General features: G+C 37.9%; 1 protein-coding gene across 3 annotated transcripts in view; it reads left to right on the top strand.

Moving 5' to 3' along the window:
- The first annotated feature begins 6742 nt into the window (after positions 1-6742).
- Positions 6743-19593, top strand: part of LOC124145737 (baculoviral IAP repeat-containing protein 6-like) — a 77074-nt gene continuing 64223 nt past the window's right edge. For all 3 annotated transcript variants that reach the window (XM_046515648.2, XM_046515641.2, XM_046515634.2), the window contains exons 1-2: positions 6743-6936; positions 14093-14277. In XM_046515648.2, coding sequence (XP_046371604.2) covers positions 6756-6936; positions 14093-14277 — 366 coding nt within the window. In that variant the 5' untranslated portion in view covers positions 6743-6755. The remainder of the gene's footprint in view (positions 6937-14092; positions 14278-19593) is intronic.

Raw genomic sequence — 19593 nt, 5'->3', positions numbered from 1 at the left:
CACAACACAAGACAAAGCTCCCTCCCAGCGCGTGCCACCTTCGTTACACTCTCGGTAACATCCGAACGGACTATCGCAGTGGTTTAGCTGGGCCCCGTCTCTCATATCACATATAAGAGTCGACGAAGGCCAAAGAAACGATGTCTGTCAACGCCTTCGAAATATTAGACATACACTATGTTATAAAAAAATAATATTGGTCGCTATTTTTAGACGAAGCATTACCCTTCGACAAAAGCCTCCACTGAGAAGCGTCACAAACTACTTTTAGTCATTTTGTTAAATGTGCCGCCATCAGGAGCAGGGAAGACATTCAAATTTTTTATTGTAACTGATTGCAGGAAATTAAATTTGCAAAAATATTACCTTCATACATTTAACGTACATGATATCTGTATGTAGAGAAATAATAGTAAACACAGTCTAACGTATTCTTTGCGTAAACATTTCGCTGATTTTCGAATACATTCTCTAATTGTGCTATGCGAGAAAGATTTTTATTATACACTTGACATGCGCATTTAGGGAATTTATATGTGTCGACACATGTCGAGCCACGAATACAATAAAAATGTCCCACTGAAAATATTCAGAACTTGTTCTTTCCACTCCATGATGCAAAAGTGTTTATATTTAGAAGTGGAAAGTTGTGCCAACATTGGCACAAAAACAGGAACAACTCGTAAGATATATGATGTAACTCTGCTAACAAAATAGTGTGCTGTATGTGGTATAAATTATTACCTATGTTTAAAACATTTAATGGAATAGAATAGCAATAAATCATGGCCGGTGTTGATATTTTCTAGCTATATTTTATTAAAATACATTCAAATACAACACAATTATTAAAACCATTGGTCCAACGAAATAAATCAATGTCCCTTACGCAACAAAAGGCCCTATATGGATGGTTTTGTATTTATTCAGCCAGTCATCACTTCTAAATTTATGCTGGCGTAAGAGGCGACTAACGGGATCGGGTGGTCAGGCTCGCTGACTTGGTTCATGTATGTCATATCGTATCCCAGTTGTATAGATCGATGCTCATGATGTCAATCACTGGATTGTCTGATCCAGACTCGATTATTTACAGACCGCCGTCAAATAGCTGGAATATTTCTCCATACAACAAACAAACAAACAAACAAACTTCTAAATCTGTACAACATTGTAGCTGAGTGACAGCAGTATGACGGGGACATTCCTTTTCAAAGTGTCACAAATATGTATGGTAGTAATGAAGTCTAATATTGCACATCAGTGCGGTCAAATGGGGAAATCCATTAAATTTGAAACGTGAATGGTTTTGAGTAACTATTTACATCAATCAAACTTATGTTAACAGTCTGGTTAAGTGATTGTAATGTGTTGAGTATTTTCAAGATCCTTGGAAAGGTGGTATGGGGGGCCTTATGGCGCAAGTTGACAACGCGTATAGGGAGCCGGGAACCAGCTTATCGCTGTGTCGAGCTTGCAAGGGGTAAACTGGTGCAGCTGCAAAGTGTAGTTATACTGGTTAGTCTGTCATAGACCGCTTGCGCTCCTCGCGCACTGGCGCGTTTTCGTACCACCTCGTGACTTTCCGGGACCTTTTTGTAGGTAGCCGATCGTCATTCGTGACCAATCCGTGAAGGAAAGGGGGCGAGTGGTGACGAATGAGCCGAACGCGTTCAGATGCATTCGTCACCACTCGCATCTTTCCGTAACCGTTACAAGAAGGCCCCGGAATGTCACCAATGGTTCAAATGGTGACCACCCGATCCGTCGAATTTCTGAAATTAAAATGTTTCAATTTGTAGAAAAAAAAGTGTCTGGGTTTTTCCCGATCGGTCGAATATTTGCTACCACTCAACCATGACTACTCTCTGGGCGCATCTACTTTCACTAATTAAGGGGTGAACGGATGGTAGCAACTGCACAAAATACTGGCGATGTGTTGATCGCAGTTGCAAAGGTAACATTAGTAGTATTATTTTATATCGTTTTCTATGTTAACTGAATATTTTAATTTGATGTTCTATTTTGTTTGTTATAATGTAGAAATCATTTTGTTTTATGTTCATGTGTTTTTATAATTGAACAATTTGGTTTAATAACATTCAGCTTAATCACACTCATCAAGAGAGAACAGTCAGTCAGGTAAAGATTGCACAACTTGCCGGTCATCCCCGTGAACCACGCCGCCGACGAAGGTACATTGAGATCGACGAGCAGATTCGACGGGAAAAGGACAGACTGAGACGTGGTGAGAGAGTCCTGTGGACTATGTTGATCATGTGGCATACCTTCTTGGTGTGTGGTGACATTTGTGAATGAAATTTGCGACTGAAACTATGATGTATTTATTGAACATGAAGAACGAGTGTTTTAATTAATAATGATCATTGATGAACGAAGATCACTTGATAAATATTTATGTTGGTGTATGGATGTTAACATGACTATTGTTAACGTTTTTATGAATAAAGATCATTGATGAATGAAGATTACTTGATAAATATTTACATTTATGATTACTTATTATGTTTGTGTATGTATGTTAACGTGGATATTGTAAACGTTTTTATGAATAAAGATCATGAACATTGTTAGAATCATCAAGGTAAACTAAATGTTTGATAATATATATATTGATTATTTATTATGCTGTTATTGCTGTATGTATATGAAAATTTATTGTTATATCCTTGTTACGACAGAATAAAGAATATGAAATAACCAAGTCCTCGTGTCCGGTGTCATATACTGTCCCTAACAGCGTCAAGTTCCCTATCACCCCCATGAGAAAAAATAATGGAATACTCTAACTGCAGACACGTTAAGTAAACACGAATATATTTTCCCGATCCGTAGAATTATTTTACCTACCTTAATTTCAGAAATTCGACGGATCGGGTGGACACCGTTCAGATGGTGTGTGGAATGGAGGACAGCGAACCAGTCTAAGTGTAGCTTGCGCAGCGAAACTAGGACAGGGTACCAGTCTAAGTTGACAGACGGCCGTAACAAAGTGTCTGGGTTAAGAAACACATTTCCTCGTCTAAGTTTCAGTATATCGTGCTCCCAGTTAACACGCAGAAACTGTTATCAGCTCGATATTGGTAAGACCACAGACCATAAAATAGATCTATTTCATGGTCTCTGGTAAGACCGAGGAACGATGAAGCCGAGGTTTCAGAGGTTTCAGATGCACCAAACACTAAGCCCGTGATGCTTGTCATGTTTGGATAACTCTCCCTAGCTATGTCCTTGTACAAAAGCATTTTACGATTTATTATAAAATGTTTCTCCCGTAGAGACAGACATCATTTTGGTGACCCTCCCCTGATTCCCACTGATCCATCCACCCCAATAATAACAAGAGTTTGCCACTAACGTGGCTATATCCCCCGCCCCTGTTGCAGAATTTATGACATAATTAAATCTAAACAAACCTTAACCTTTTTTAACCGAGGTGGAACTTGTCATGGAAATTGTAAAAAAAGAAGAGTTTGGAAACTAAGTCCATCTTGTTGCCATGGAAACGTAAAAAATAAAAAATCTCTAAAAATTCTAAATAGCAAAAGGCACCAGTTCAGCATGTAATTGACAGACCTGCTTAGTTTAATGAAAATATATTGAACGGTTTCTGAGTTATGCTCCGGAAACGAAACGTGAGGGACGGACGGACGGACGGACGGACGGGGGACGGAGCCCGTTTCTATATCCTCCGCCAACATTGTTGGGCGGGGGATAATTAATGACCGGCCCTTTAGATATCACAAATTTGAAATGTATTTGGATGCTGGTATTTGTTGAATTCTAAAAATTGATTTTTGGATCTCAATAATTTATTTCTCGGTTCTTGAAAAAAACCCGCCCAAAACCCATGCTTGTAACGACTATGCTTGTCGAAAGAGGCGACTAACGGGATCGGGTGGTTAGACTCGCTGACTTGGTTGATGCATGTCATCGTGTCTCATTTGCGTGGATCGATGCTCATGACATCAATCAGTGGATTGTTTGGTCCAGACTCGATTATTTACAGACCATTGTCATATAGCTGGAATATTGCTGAGGTCGGCGTTAAACAACAAACAAACAAATAAAGTCATAATTTAAAAAATTGAAGCGCTGAAGTATGGGCCCGTATGACCAAATAGGCGAGTCCATTTGTATTTGTATTTAATCGCCGATAATAGGACAGGGTACCAGTCTAGTTTATTTACTAAACTGGTTCCACTGTTGGTACGCGACGCAAGCTTAGCGCGATTAAACCAAAGGGCGGCGTCCAAATAAAGTGGTAAAAAGTTGTACCAAATCCGGTTATGGTGTTGTTCGGGATATTTTTTTCGCCTCTCTTTATCGTAGACCGCTAAAAGTACTATGGGACGATTCTTTTTAAATTGACAAACTTCAACCTGTTATTTGAACGACAATGAGATATCAAATGCATTTGTATGCCTTCGTATAAAGTTACACATTCAATACGAAAATCCATTTTCCACTATGACATCAAAGGACGAGTGGGTGATATACACACGCACAGAGAAATCGGGGCATAGCTCCACGCTGCGTAACTTGGCCATCTCTTGATGATAATTTACTATGGATCCCGACGTCATTGTGACTGACTTACTGAGGTTGTTCTCAACAGACCTCTCTCATCCAATGAATTATGATGATATTATTTGAACACATTTTTTGTAAACAAACTAACAGATGTTCCTGTAGAGCAAGTTGTGCATGCATACGCACATGTGACTTCTCTTTTAGGGGAACTATTTTATTCCACGGTTGGTTGTGTATGGCTGTCAGTATGAACATGAAGTCACACGTTCAGATCACAGGAATTCGTTATGGCTGAGTGAATAAAAAATTATATATTTATTATATTTATTTATTTTCCTGTGGTTTAGATCTATCGCTACATTCCTCGATGTATGAAATAGTGATATACAAAATTATAAGAAATGACTTTCACTTTGTCTGAGTTCATTGAAGAATGAACCTTCATGGAGTGATAGTCAAAGATTGTTTGGACGTTGTCACAAGCTCCAACGTTCATACAGTTTGGCCCACACGAGAGATATGAGTGAGTGAGTATGGTTTTACGCCGCTTTTAGCAATATTCCATCAACATCACGGCGGGGGACACCAGAAATGGGCTTCGCATATTGTACCCATGTCGGGAATCGAACCCGGGTCTTCGGCGTGACGAGCGAACGCTTTAACCACCAGGCTACCCGACCGCCCCCGAGAGATATGAAGGTTAGGCAGGTTCATACTCCAATAAACTCACAAAAAGTCAAAGTCAATTCTTAAATGACATCACCATCAGTGACATTCTTTCAGAACATTGCGTGTTCAATGATAGGAATACGCCAAACATTCGGGAGGATTTTCCCTGATTCGGGGATCGTATAACATAGATGAATCCTATAAGTAATCAGGAAGATTAGGACAATCTGCGTATTGTTTTGTGTTTTTATGCTTTTCATTCCAACCGAAAGACTCGGTGGAACATGAAAATAAATTTATACTGTCGACCTTGTGGGCGAGTTTGCGTCAGTCATGGCGTCACGTGGAACTTTATTGACACTTTCCTTTGTATTTACCAAATCACTGTAATCTACCTACCCAATCCCCTAATTCTTTAATAATTTAATAATATGACCAAATAATATGACGAATAGATGAATGGATTTCTCCAATTAGTAGAAAACGCTGCAAATCAATGATCTGGATTCGGCTTTTTTACATTTTCAAAAAAGTACGGTTTTCAGAGCACAGCTTTCCTTTTCTACACCTGTTTTGTTTTGCTTGTTTCCATCTAGGCCTAGATCATTGGTTTGATTGTTTGACAACTGAGTTTAAAATGTATGAGGAATATATATATATATATATATATATATATATATATATATATATATATATATATATGCTTTTGTAATTAAATTCTCTGAGTAAGTATAATATATTTTGATTTCAAAAGATGAAATGATGCTGTGAATGGTAATTTAGTATTTAATGTAACAAATTGCGATATTGACACTATGTAGGCCTACTTAGCTTTCAGAAGTCGTTTACAGTAATTTTGTTTTGCGTAGAAGGACTGTGAATGATACCACAGAACAGAGAATGTCACGAAGAGTTCACAACTGTGCACTGTATAAGTGTTCGTGATGTATTTTGAGTTTTGCTACTCATTGAAGACTTGGTGAGGGTTGAAGGGGACATATATATATATGTTCTAACTTCCAGAATCGAGAGGTTTATTATTAACGAATGCGAATAAACTTGGAGACATGCGCTCACCACAAAAGATCGTTTTGAGTGAAAATGATTACGACAAACTGCTCTGTTAATGTTAATTTTGTTGGCAGCACCTTTCCTTCGCTAACAACCTTCACGTCGTCAACTATTTGTTTTCGATACCGAGGACCAATGAACGCTATGTTTAGTGTCATCCAATCGCAGCCTACGACAAATCCACCGCCTGTCTACTAGTTCAGGTAGACAGGAACCCAGTCTAGTTTATTTACGAGCATTTGTATTGTGGGTAACATCATTCGAAACCATCACGTGACGTCACCTGTGAAAAAATGCAATAAAGTGATCTTTTTATAGAAAACGCGTGTGCTCATGCTATACACGTATATTCTCGGTAAAATTTAACAAACGGATCACCAAACAATAATAATAGCGTAGAAAAAATCAAGTTCCGAAATTAGTCGTGATGTCATGTTGAGGACGAGAGTTTAGATGGTAGCATGGCGGCCACTGACAAGCAGTGGTTCGTCGGGGAAGACGGATGTTTATCCGTTGGGGAAACAGTTACAGGTGTAACGTATCATTCGTCTCTTAATTCCATCATTTTAACTACAAAAGAACCATCTTTGAAGATATTGGATGCAACATCAGGGATAGTTTTACAGAAATCTGACCTATCGGGTAAGGTTTTAGGAACGCCTGCGGTAGGCCTAGTTCTGTGTACAGGCATAAGTCAAATAATGCGTTATGAAATATTGTTAAAACGTTTTGTACGAGTCGATTGTTCCATGTACTCGGCTCCGGATATATCTGTTCCATGTTTAAAAGTATATTACGTGAAAACATTAGTATTGTTTTGCCTATCCAAATGACTATTGGTGCATTAGTGTTTCGTAAGGTTATATATCCTGTTCGAAACCAGCTGATACCCTTTCATCCAAATTTCGACAGGTCTAATTAACTCTTAATTCTTATGTTGTTTTAACATTGTATTATATAGGTGTTATACTAGTGTGTAAAATCCAACATATATGCATGTTTATTCAGTTTGAGTCAGAATTTTCTGATTTGTTTGTACATGGTTTGATGTTTATCTTGCATTCCAATTCTAAAATAGGTAGGTGTAACTTGAACACAGCAACAGTAACCTTGAAATATAAATTTTGGTCGTAATATAACATGGCAAAACCTGAGGAAAATGCACTCTGTAGATACTAGCGTATATGTTCCAGTTTACGACTAAGAATAGTCTATTCCCAGTGAAAAAAATGAAAATATATGGTATGGTATGACTCTAGTATATCGTAGGCTCTATATTATCACGTTCTCCATATTTTCACAGTATTAGTTAATCTTATAATACCACACCCCCTGTCGACTGTTTACTTATGCAAATCTAAGCTCAATGTTTCATCACTTGATCAATACAAGACTGGTTGCAGTATGTCATGGCTCCTCGTAAATATACATGTTAACTTTATTTATGATAGTTTCTGGAATGTTTGTGAAGTGGAATAAACCATACCTCCATTCGAAATTGATTACAATAGAACCCATTTGTTTAGACGGAAGTCCCTTGATCCAGCCTAGTTCGTATGCATACTTATTATGCACAATTCAAAACAGTAAGTGATGCAAGCCACATAATCTACACATATCACACCACAACATAGCCATACCGCGATAATATGGAGTTGCTTGCCCTTGAGTCGCTAATGACAGGTACTTTGTTTACCAAACTCGGTAAAGAAAATCAGCATCGATCAGTCCTGATTGATGTGTCATAAAAGTTGAACAAAGAATAAGAAACACTTTGTGTATGACATATTTAATAGGTCTGTAAGCGTGCGCCATTACTATCCATTATTAATTAACTACCGCAAGATATAGTGTACCATCCTACATTTGCATTAGACGGGATACATGTTGGCCATATGCATTTGATGCTTCGAACACACGGGCATGTGATAGTGTTTCTTTTTGAAAAATAGGGGGATAAAGCTGAAAATAAGCAGAAAATGACCACGTGTGCATTTGTATGGTTTTATATGATTAAGCCACAAAACTGAAAACCAAAGCAATTCATAAACATCAGGCATTAACAATGAAAACTTTCTCGAAAATAGAAGCTCCATAATGGCGTGGAACAAGGTCATCAGTTTTCTGCAGCAGGGCCACTTTTCAACAAACGTGTAGTATTTTTAATTGTCTTTGGTGACTGAAGATGACATTTACTTACAAAAGCTTTTATTACAATGATCTCGTGTGGTGGGGAAGTCTCCAAAGCCCCTACTAATTTAGTGAAACGGCTAAAAATGGCAGCTGAAAAACTTAGAAATGGACGAAGGTATCTGGTACAATGCAATTTTGAAAAATTGTATTATTGATTTGTAATATACAGTTATTTCTGTTATCGTCATCACCCTGTTATAGCTAGTGTGAATACGATTGCAACTCATCTGCTTCTGCGTCTTTTTATTGGAAAACTTTTGCATTTAAACATCTCATCTGAGATGGATAATGAAATATGGATGTTATGATCGGTTGTCAGAAGAAAGATCAGCTTTGAACCAAAACCTAAAACCCCAGTAGACAAAAAAATCTAGCATGTGGTCCTTGTAATTCCTCCGTTTACGTGGGTTGGGTAGGTCATTTTTGATTTTGACACTTCAGTGTGAGGTTGTGAAATCACTAAATATATATTTCCACTTTGGTTCATAGAAACTCCACTCGATTGGTCCGCTTCCTGAGATGAACCACTCAAATATTTGGTTCAAATGTTCACAAACACTGAAGCTGATAACCAGGCAATGTTGACATGACTCAGAAAAAATTCAGTTGTGATTTGGAGTGATGTAAAGAGATTCTTTTTAATACAGTAAATTTAAAATAACTGCAAAAATAAATACAAATATGACTGAGCGGCAATGTTGGTCTCAAAGGACACCACTCTTACTGCTTTATCAAGGTTGAGGTACTTGCCCAGTCGCATCCCCACACCTTTGGCGAATCAGAAAGGACTTACGTATCTATGTTCTTCATCATTTTAGTTCACTTAGGTAGTTTTTAAGGTGTAAATTTGTCTGGTCTTAAAAAGTCTTATGAAAGTCAACAGATACCATCTGTCATTGTACTTAGAAACAGAAAAAAAAAAATATTCTGTAGCTCTTGTTTCTTTAGAGAAAGTTCCATGGTTGTACTTGTAGCTTGTATTGCAACAAGGCTATTAGTGTTTACTTTTAGTTAGCTATAAATAACTTCTGGTTTCAGAAAATTCATTCATACTGCATTAAAGCCTTAAATCTGAGGGGGCACGGGTGGCCCAGTCGTCTAAAGCGCCGCGATTCGCTGTGCAGAGTTGCGTCCCTTGGGCACGCCAGAAACCTATGATTGTGGGTTCGAATCCCGGTTCGCCCCCATTATGTTTCTAGGTTTGTCAGCACCATACCCGTGCTCATGGGTTTCACCGAAGTGGTAAACGTCTGAGACCTGCATCACTTCGGGCTTTCCTCCCACATTAAGCTGACACGCTGTGATATAACTGGAATACTGTTAAAAACGGCGTAAAACCAAACTCACTCACTCACTTAAATCTGAAAGTTACCTGGTTTCTATCTCAGAAAAAGGTTTTGGCAGTTCTTGGTTAGATTAAGTCACTTCCAGGTTTGGTAAACACATCATTTAATTAGGATTTTGATATGGAATTCTCATGGTACTAGCTTAGCTTGTAACAAAGTGTTCAGTACTTCTGGTTTGGATTATGTCATTTGTGGTTTCTGAAAACAGATGCTGACTTCCTGCTTTGATTATGTCACTTCCAGTATTGAAAAAAAGGCGGCCTGCCAAACACTTTTCGACTGAAAGTCCTATAACAATCTCATTAAAATCAGATCTTAGTTCTTGCTAGCGCTAAACAAAGATCTCTAGGTCTTACCATTATGGGTCATGTCAGAGCGATCTTTCATCCGACCAATCAGGAAGTTGCTTACCAGATTGGGAAAGTTCAATTGGAATGTGTTTTCTAATCATGCAAACTGGAAATGGTTAACACATCGTATTCCGAATGACAGTTATGGGCTGTATCACTGATTTCGTCAAAATCATGGTCTATCTCTCGGTCATTTATTAGTTTTCAAGTTTTAATCAATTTCTTTTTCAAAGCATAGTCCAGAAAGGAAGTCGCCAGTTTGAACCTTGTGCCATAAAGGTAGAGAAAGCTGCTTTCTGATTGGCTAATGTTAACTTTTTGTAGTGTTCTTTCGGCCGGCCAAAGTATGGGAAAGGTTGTTCTGGTGAGACCTGTAATTGGTAATGGGATGTCTTCAGATCTTTGTTTTGAGGTAGCGAGACCTAAGATCTAGTTTGAATGAGATTGGTCCTATGATTTTAGCTCAAGTTATATCAAAGCTTATATTTCTGGATTTAAGTACAGATATACCACATGAAGTTTAGGAAAACTTATGAACCTCAAATCAAAAGCACAGTCAGCAAGATTGATAATTCCAAGGTTATTGTTATACTTTTACCTGAATGTCCGTCATTGAAGGCAGTAAATGGGGGTATTGCCCATATTTTATTGGCGTTTTGTCCTTGTGTTGAAAGAAACGTCTATAAATTGCATAAAAAAACACCACTATTCGCTGCTTTTACATTGACGGAGGAACTGGTGTAAAGTCAAACCAAATCTTATTTTGTTTAATATGATGGTGCCACATGCCAAATCTAGAAGCTGTTTGGCCAGTAGAGTATGAGCTTTATGACATTTTATGCCGTTTCTATTTATTAATGCATTCAGTCCAAATTGGCTGCCAAACGACACAACTTTTAACAAGCGTCAAAGAACATTTTTGGTCCAGTGTCTATTGATTTATGCATCATGCCAATTTGCAAAGCTTTCTATTTAGGAACTAGTAGAATCCAAATGGACGCCACACAAAGGACATACAAACAAGGACTGGTCGTCCGTTGACTGTGTCTGAGTGGGGTATTCATGTTAAACTGCGACATGGTATCTCATTTGGCTGGCACTATAAAATCGGCATTAGTCTGGACAAGTACAAGCAGCCACACACACGTGCTATATAAGTGCAATAATCTAGGATGCAACGTTATTTCGACTCACCTCACCTTTATAATGTTGCTATGTACTGCAAATTTGCAGATTTTTTATAGCAAACTTTATGAAAAAGTTAAAACAAGAAGTAAAATCCAAGATGGTGGCAACCAAATGAGATATCTAAGAGTGGTGAGAGACAATCTCTGCAAATTGTGTAACTAATGCAGCTGCTGTATTCAGAGGAAAATATTGCGGAAGATGTCTTCCCTACAAAATTGTCAAATAAGGTCTGTACCATCTTCCTGAGGCAAGAGATTTAACTGACTTTAAAAGTCCAGTTTCCACCCTTGCCGAACGAGGCTGGAATTGCTGGGCTCGATCGTAGCGCCACCAGTGGCTATTACCAATTGTGTCCCTTCTATGCCTCTCCTAAGGACCAATCAGATTCTACCTCTCGTATCACTTGCGTTTGGTTCACACAAAATGGTTGCGCCCGGTCAGGACAATCGGATTGATAATCAATATCTATATTGTGATAAAACAGGTCTTACATCGCGAAATGCATCAAATCACGTGAGCACCTTGATTAAAAACATGAGAAGATTTGGAAAATATCTGCTGACAACGAGTTGGTGGTGCACATGCTTTGCAAATCCTGCATTTGACCAAAATCTGCACGACAGTTTACAAACCGGATTTCAATTTCGGTGCGCGATTTTGATTGGACTATGCATAGACTTGTTAGTCCAGCCAAAATGTAACTCCATAATACCAGCCTAGTTCAGCAAGGGTGGGAACTGGACTTTTATAGTCATTTAAGTCTCTTGGTGACTTGGATACAAAGTATGTAGAATTTGGAAGCATTTGATTGGATACTTTCATTTGAGCAGATTTTGGCTGACAAGTACTGAGAAAAATGGTAAAATACATGGCCAAAACTTAAGTCCAATATGGCTGCCAAATGATGCCATTTAGCGGATGGGATATCAAGGTAACAGTGATAGGTTTCTGAAGCCACTTCCGTATCCAGAATTTGGAGGCCATCAGACTATTGGTTTCTGAGATAGTTGCTGGTAAAAGTTGATTTCAGTGAGTTAACTTTGAAATATCTGCACTTTGTCCTTGAGTCTAGAGCCATGAGATTGTTAGGGGAGCAGTCTTCAGATTCTTGCTGATGATTGTTTTGGAGTGCTTATCATTGGTTGTTGAGTTATCTCTGGTACAAAAAATGGCGGAATAAGAAATAATAGATGATAATAATTAATAAACAGAATGATTACAATGATTACAATAGGGATCTTAGCCTTTTAGGCTTGAAGCCCTAATAATAAGTATTGACATATTCTACTGGACAGTCAGGCAGGTGGGAATAAATTTCCCCTATCATGACAGAAATGTTACATAGCGGCAGGCAGCTATTTCAGACACTGAATATAGATAATTTAATATTGATCCTATAGGTCACATTGTTTTCTCCTCAGTAAACAGATTAACTAGGCCACATATTAGGTGTTTACTTAATAATTACATTTACTAACTTTACCTCTTAAAATACAAAATGTCATCTTCCCGAGGCAAGGGAGTTTACTGACTAGGCTGGAATTATGGAGTTATATTTTTCGCTGGACGGGTCTATACATAGTCCAATCCAAATTGCATAATGAAATCGACTTCTGGTTTGTAAACTGGCATACAGAATTCGGTCGATTGCAGGATTTGCAACGCATGTGTACTGCCAACTTGGCGTCAAGGAATATTTTCCAAATCTTTTCATGTTTTTGTTCAAGGTGCTCATGTGATTGGATGCACTTCTCGAAATAAGACCCTTTATGTTACAAAATAGATTTTCATTATTGATCAGATCATCTTGATTCGGTGCCGTCATTTTGTTTGAAGCAAATGCAAATGATATGAGAAGTGGAATCTGATTGGTCAGTAGAAGGAGCATAGCTCGCAGGTGCCAATGGTGCAGTACAGTGGAGCCCAGAAATTCCAGGCTAGTTCGGCAAAAGTGGAAACTGGACTTTTACAGTCAGTTAACTACCTTGTTTTGGGCAGATGTCTCCAAGTGTAACACCTAAACCTAAATTGAATTATATGTATTACTTGAGTGCCACTACCATGCCACGATGTGTTTACAATTCTTTTACTGTCTGGAAAAGTAAAAACAAGACGCTTATTTGTCTAAAATATGTATTTCATGGATGTGTGTGCCTTCTCCATGGTTTGTCAGGAATATGGTTGTCCTTAAACATCAGCGGTAGAAATTGGTCCTATAGTCCTTGCCAAATTGTCCAATAGTTAAGATATAGTAAGGACTTGTAGAAATTTGCCATTTTTAAGAGTTTTGTTATTATGAGGACTAGTGAACTAAAAATGTTACTTTCTATCGCTGAACATGCTATCAGACAATCAATGGGATATATTTTAGATTGCAAGATGCTTTGCTAAAATATCAAAGGTGCTGGCAGTACTTTATTAGGTGATGAAGTATACTTTTGAGTTACATAATGATGGGCTGACATCATGACGCTGTTTCAACTGCATCTGGTGAGCCTTGCATTATCTCGGAATGACCGTTTGATTCAAGAAAAGTTTTTCACATTGTTTCTTCTTGAAACTGATGGTAAAGGGTATTTTCAGTGTTGGTATACTTTATCAGTTTGTAGCATCTCTCTTTGTAGCAATGCATCTCATACAGTAATCATTGTAATTCAGGTACATATCAATTTCAAGTATATAGCTCTTCACATTTTGTATGTTTGGTATGCTTTATTGCAGTTGGACAGAAACATGGAAATCTGCAGTGTGTTTACTTATCAGAAAAAGAGAAAACTGTATTTTGGGATGTCCAGGCCCTGGGGGTCAGGAAGGATCTCAGGGGGGTGCTGCTCCTTGACACTGCTCTACAGATTCCTGTCAAGCACTCTGAAGATATTGTCAAGTGTGAATTACCGCTAGTTGAGGTACGTTCAAGTTGGCATTCCCAGTAGAGGATGCCTCTATATTTCAACAAATAAAGACCTCATATTCCATGAATGATTGTTGCAATATTAACTTATGGTTTTGTTGTTGTACACTAAGATCTTTTGCTTTTTGACCAATATTAAGCAACATCGTGAAATGGGACCGCTTTGAGGTTTTATCATCATTTACATTAACTATCCCCACCGTTGTTTACCATGCAATGATATTGATATGTACACATCTTTCACATATCCCTTTCTCATGAGGTGATGAAAGGGTCAAGGTCACGAGAAAGAAAATCTACCTGACGTTCTTATGTTGAAAAACAGTACTATCATTCTTGCAGATTTGGAAACTTAGTTGAAATGTAGATACTTGTTTCACATTGGTTAATATGTTTGGCCTCAGTATTTATACAGAGAATATATACCCCTGGGTACTTATAAATGGTACCATGGTTTCCATGGCCCTGTTACCTATATTGACATGAAACATTGTAATTGCATGCATGTGTCTGAAGTTCAACCATGTAAAATATCTATGGCTTGTCTGTGAAAGATGAAGGCTTTTGTAAAGACTTTGACAAAGTGGAAGTATGGTTGATCATCAGCTACTTATGCACTAGTCTTTAACAATCTTGATACTTAAGACATATACATAATCCCTCCGAAGTCAACGCACCTCTGCCAATGATGCCTGGATCAAACTTGTGTAGAAGACTTCCTCCTTGTGGTGTAAAAAGTCCTCCACAGCAGAAGTAATCTCCTCATCGTTTGCATTATGCTTGCCAGACAGTTCTAATTTCCCCCCATGTTTTCAAACAGGGGAGATACAGAGATCAGCAGTCTTTCTGTCTGTTTTCCGTATCATTGAATATTTCTTCTTAAAATATGCTATATAGATCATTCAGGTGATAAAGTGGTGTCTTTTGATGATTTTTTTGTATTTATATTTTATTTATCTATTATTTAAATGGATGAAGTTCAATGTGTGAAAGCCACAGTCGTGCATTGCAGTTAGGGATGTCATATTCACCAACATAGGTCTCTCATTTCTGGGGGATGCCCTAGGCGTAGCTCCAAGTCTTTTCTATCCAGGAGCCCTTCTCCTGTGTGCAGATCATGTGGATTCCACTCGGACTTGTCTGAAGGTTCTTTTGTGCCTAGGTATGACGGCCTTCCCTTGTGATGGACATTCATGTAAGCCATAACCAAGTCCCTGACTGGATGGTTGACCGCTTGGCCATCGTTACTCCTAACCCAGCTATTTCAGAATTGGGTCAACTGACCTAATGCTAGTAGTGCAGTGCACTTTTACAGATTGGTTGGCATGATTAGTTTTACGTAATGCTACAACCACATGATCAGACGCCTGTCGCTAAACATCAATACATGCAACTCCATTCATTTTCACCTTGATATAAGAATGGGAGCACTTATGCGACGCCCAGGGGATGGAAACAATCACCTTACTTCATACGGTACAATCATTCAGACCAAAAATCAAATATTCAGCCTTATCCAGAGCTACAGATAAGCTGCCTATTTGCGTAAAATACCCCCAGAACATTTTCAAAACCCAATTTCTTTCAATTAACTTACATGCAGAAATGCATGCATTGAATGCAAAACTCAAATGTATATAAACTACTTGCGTAAATTCCGAATGAACCTTTTTTAGCATGCATACAAAAGGAGCTAATTTCCGAGCTTATTTACTTTGCGGGTCAAGCCTATTTATTTAGAACAGTTATATACATTTAAAACATTATTTCATTTCTTTAAAATCTTAAAATGTTCACTAACCCAATAGATTGATGAATAGATGAGTGAAAAAATATTGGTTACCCAATGAAAAATATAATAACCCAATTAAAATAGAAACCCTAGAGTAAGAACTCAATTGCTCAAAATGGTATCTGTAGCTCTGGCCATATCTACTAGATTCAGCTACGATTTTATAATTCTTCTCACGTTCGTTATGTCGATGCCTTAGCACGCTGTCTTCAGATGTTACGATCAAGCAGTAATGTAATGTTTGATCACTTCATCACTTCCGTGGGCGATGTGTGATGGGATTAGTCACACAACTAGTTGGAAGAACTTCTTCAGCTGTACCTCTCACAGCTTTGTCTTTCTGTAAAACATCAGCAGTAAATGCATTAAGGAGTAATGCAGGATAAGTATACAAATATAAAACATATTTAGATTATACTGATTTTGTTAGGCCACTTTTTTAACCAGTCAGCAATTGTTTTGAACAAGTTGATATCCAGCCACATTTAATAAGCACTGGTCTGGTTAAGAGAGTTGTGACACACCAGTTCAATGTGATTTCATTGGCTGATAATTTTTGTGCTGTCTTATTAAATTTAACTGATGTAAAATGATATTCAGGAAGTTTCAAGCGTTTTTAAGAGTGTTTATGTCCTATTAATTGTAAACATTCATGCAAAATTGTCGAGAATTGGGTATTTCAATAGGCCTTCTTATTGTATTGTATCATATCTTGAACAAAGTATTGCCACAACTCTTATTGCAACCATGGCTACAACAGACTTGTGCACAGATGCATTGTCCTAATGGAACAACACACCTTTAGTGAGTTTCCATGATGTTTAGCCTTGATATGCTCATGCAGATGCCTAGGCAGTTTGGCATGATATTGGCCATTAATGTTCTGACCTTTCGAGAGTTAGTCCACCAGTACTGGCAGTAGGATTCTTTTGTAATCCCAGGAAACAATATCCATCACTTTGCCAGCTTATGAAATAGACTGCCATCGTCTTCAGAAGAGATGGCGGTTTCCACTGCTTTGGCTGTTGTTTAGTCACTGGCTGATAGTGGTGAACTCAAGACTATTCCATGTTTACAAATGGCTCAAAATCAGCTTGGTCTCCTTCAAAACAAAGTAATTTCTCAAGAGCGCTGATGAGTCTCAAGTATTTCTGATCCTCTGTCGATCATCCATATTTAGTATTATTTACATCATGTTTCCACAGTTTCCTTTGTGATGGCTTATGGAGGTCTTTTTGATCTTGGATCATCTTAGAGACTATCTTTTTCCTTCTTGAACGCTGCTGCTTTTCTCATAGCGGTGGCAAAGGAAGGAGCATCATCCCTGAAAGATGACACAATGTCTGCATGGATGGCTATTGGAGTTAGCCCTTTTAGATGATAGCGGGGTAGCCAATTTTGTCCATTTTTCGTCAACAGTGGATACTAGTCACTTTAATGCCTGCAGAAATATGCTGCCTGGTTGTGTATTTGGTTCAATTTTGCCTGTAAGTATGGGAAGTATTGTACTTAATACATGCAAACGGTTAAGGGTATACTATACATCCTTCGTAGTAAGTCTCAGAATGTTTTAGCCACCCTTCTTAATTTTGGGCTTGAGGCTCTGTCTTGGAGCTTTTAGGACTTGGAACTCCAAGCAGTACTTCTGTGTATTGGATTATCCAGTTTAACAAAGATGGTGGTCAATATAGATGGTCTATCATTTGGCTATCCAGAAAACAAGAGCACTGAACTGAAATTCTTCATGGCTTTAGCTCACTTAGCATTCACACATTTATATGTCTGACCTTATCAAATAACTTCCGGTTTCAGGAAACATATATTTACTTATTAGATGTTAAAACCAGAAAGTCTTTTGGTTCATGCTCCAAAACATGCCTCTTCTGCCTCCAGGTTACCAAGAGGGAGTTATCTGTCCTTGAACCCTCACTTTCCTTCTCAATGCACATAGGGATACACATGTGCTTGCTACTGAGAAACTATATCCTTATTGTGTTCCTTTGATGTTATAGATAAAACTTCTGCAGGTACATTTATTGGAAGTTACTACGTTATACTTTGTGGGATTTTTCATTTAGCATTTTTTTTCCAAGACAAGTGACAAATAATTTTTGTTCTGTTTACCAGTGTCTGCTCTGGCTTAAATTTTCTTGGGGTCACTTGGACCCCTTCATCATAAAATTAGGGGTCCCAAACAAAAATGGAGGGGTCTAATTTATAGCATTATAACATAACATTAACAACAGAACACAGTGGTTGTGAAAAATAAGAAATCTTTTCGCAACTGCAAAATATCAACAAACAGGCAAAGTGAGAGAAAGGTTCACATCAGGGCACATCCTGCTCTCATAACCAAGAGGTTTACATTAAGGGACAAACAATTTCTTAAAAGGGACATTTGATATTAATGAATATTATAACACAAAATTATCCATGTTAATATCTAACTTCGTATATGAAAAGGCAGTACACGGGTCAGCCATTGGTAAGGGGTCATTGTGACAGACATTTGTGAATGTTTTTACCGAGATCTACCAATGATTTGAAGTTTTGGATTCAGTTAAGTTCAATGGCTGTTCTGATGCTACTGTACTGAGTATTGAGTTCATGTTGTAACTGTGACAATGATCAATGAGTCATAAAATATAATTGGCATATCAAACGTTTTTTTAGTAAGAGTATGTTCAGGATCCAGCATTTCCTTGATAAATCTAGTCAACATGTTTCAGGTGCTATAAATGTTTAAACATGTCAGTTACACCAATAACGGTCCTGGCAAAATGTGTTTTGCAATTCTTAATATGACTCACAAGATATTGAATTATTATCAGCTTGATAAGTCTGTTGTAGAATAACTAAATATTCAGAGTCCGCTAAATAAAAACAATGCTTACATCATTGTACATTCAAGTGTTCGCATTCATTCTTTATCATATACAGTATCGCGGTATTGATAAATCTCGTAATCCACACAACCTGTCGACTGTTTACTTATGCAAATCTAAGCACGATATATTTCATCGCATGATCGAATACAGGACTCATTGCGGTATGTCACGGCTACTTGTACACACGTGAACTTTTTTATGACAGTTCCTGGGATGTTTTTGAAGTGGAATTACCCCTTCCTCCATTCAAAATTGATTAGAAAAAGAACCCATTTGTTCAAACGAAGTCCCTTGACCAAACCTCGGTCGTATGCAAAATTCAAAACAGGAAGTGATATACCATATAATCCACACAGCCTTACTTACTGCGGTAAGATTCACCAATGACAGGTACTTTGTTTACCGAACTCGGTAAAGAAAATCAGCATCAATCAATCCAATGAACAACAAACATTTTGTGAATCACATATTTAATAAGTTTGTAAGCGTGCCCCACTACGATCCATTATAAATTAACTACCGCGATAACATAGCGTATCATCCTACACGGTCGCTCGATTTCGCGGGTCACTGTTACCACGTTCTGAAGTATACCCTGGCTATTTTTAGTTTGACACAAGGTCAGGATATT

Source organism: Haliotis rufescens, unplaced genomic scaffold (assembly GCF_023055435.1).
Source record: "Haliotis rufescens isolate VD_foot unplaced genomic scaffold, xgHalRufe1.0.p SCAF_3, whole genome shotgun sequence".
In the NCBI taxonomy this organism is placed as follows: domain Eukaryota; kingdom Metazoa; phylum Mollusca; class Gastropoda; order Lepetellida; family Haliotidae; genus Haliotis; species Haliotis rufescens.
This window is presented reverse-complemented; position numbering and strand designations above follow the sequence as displayed.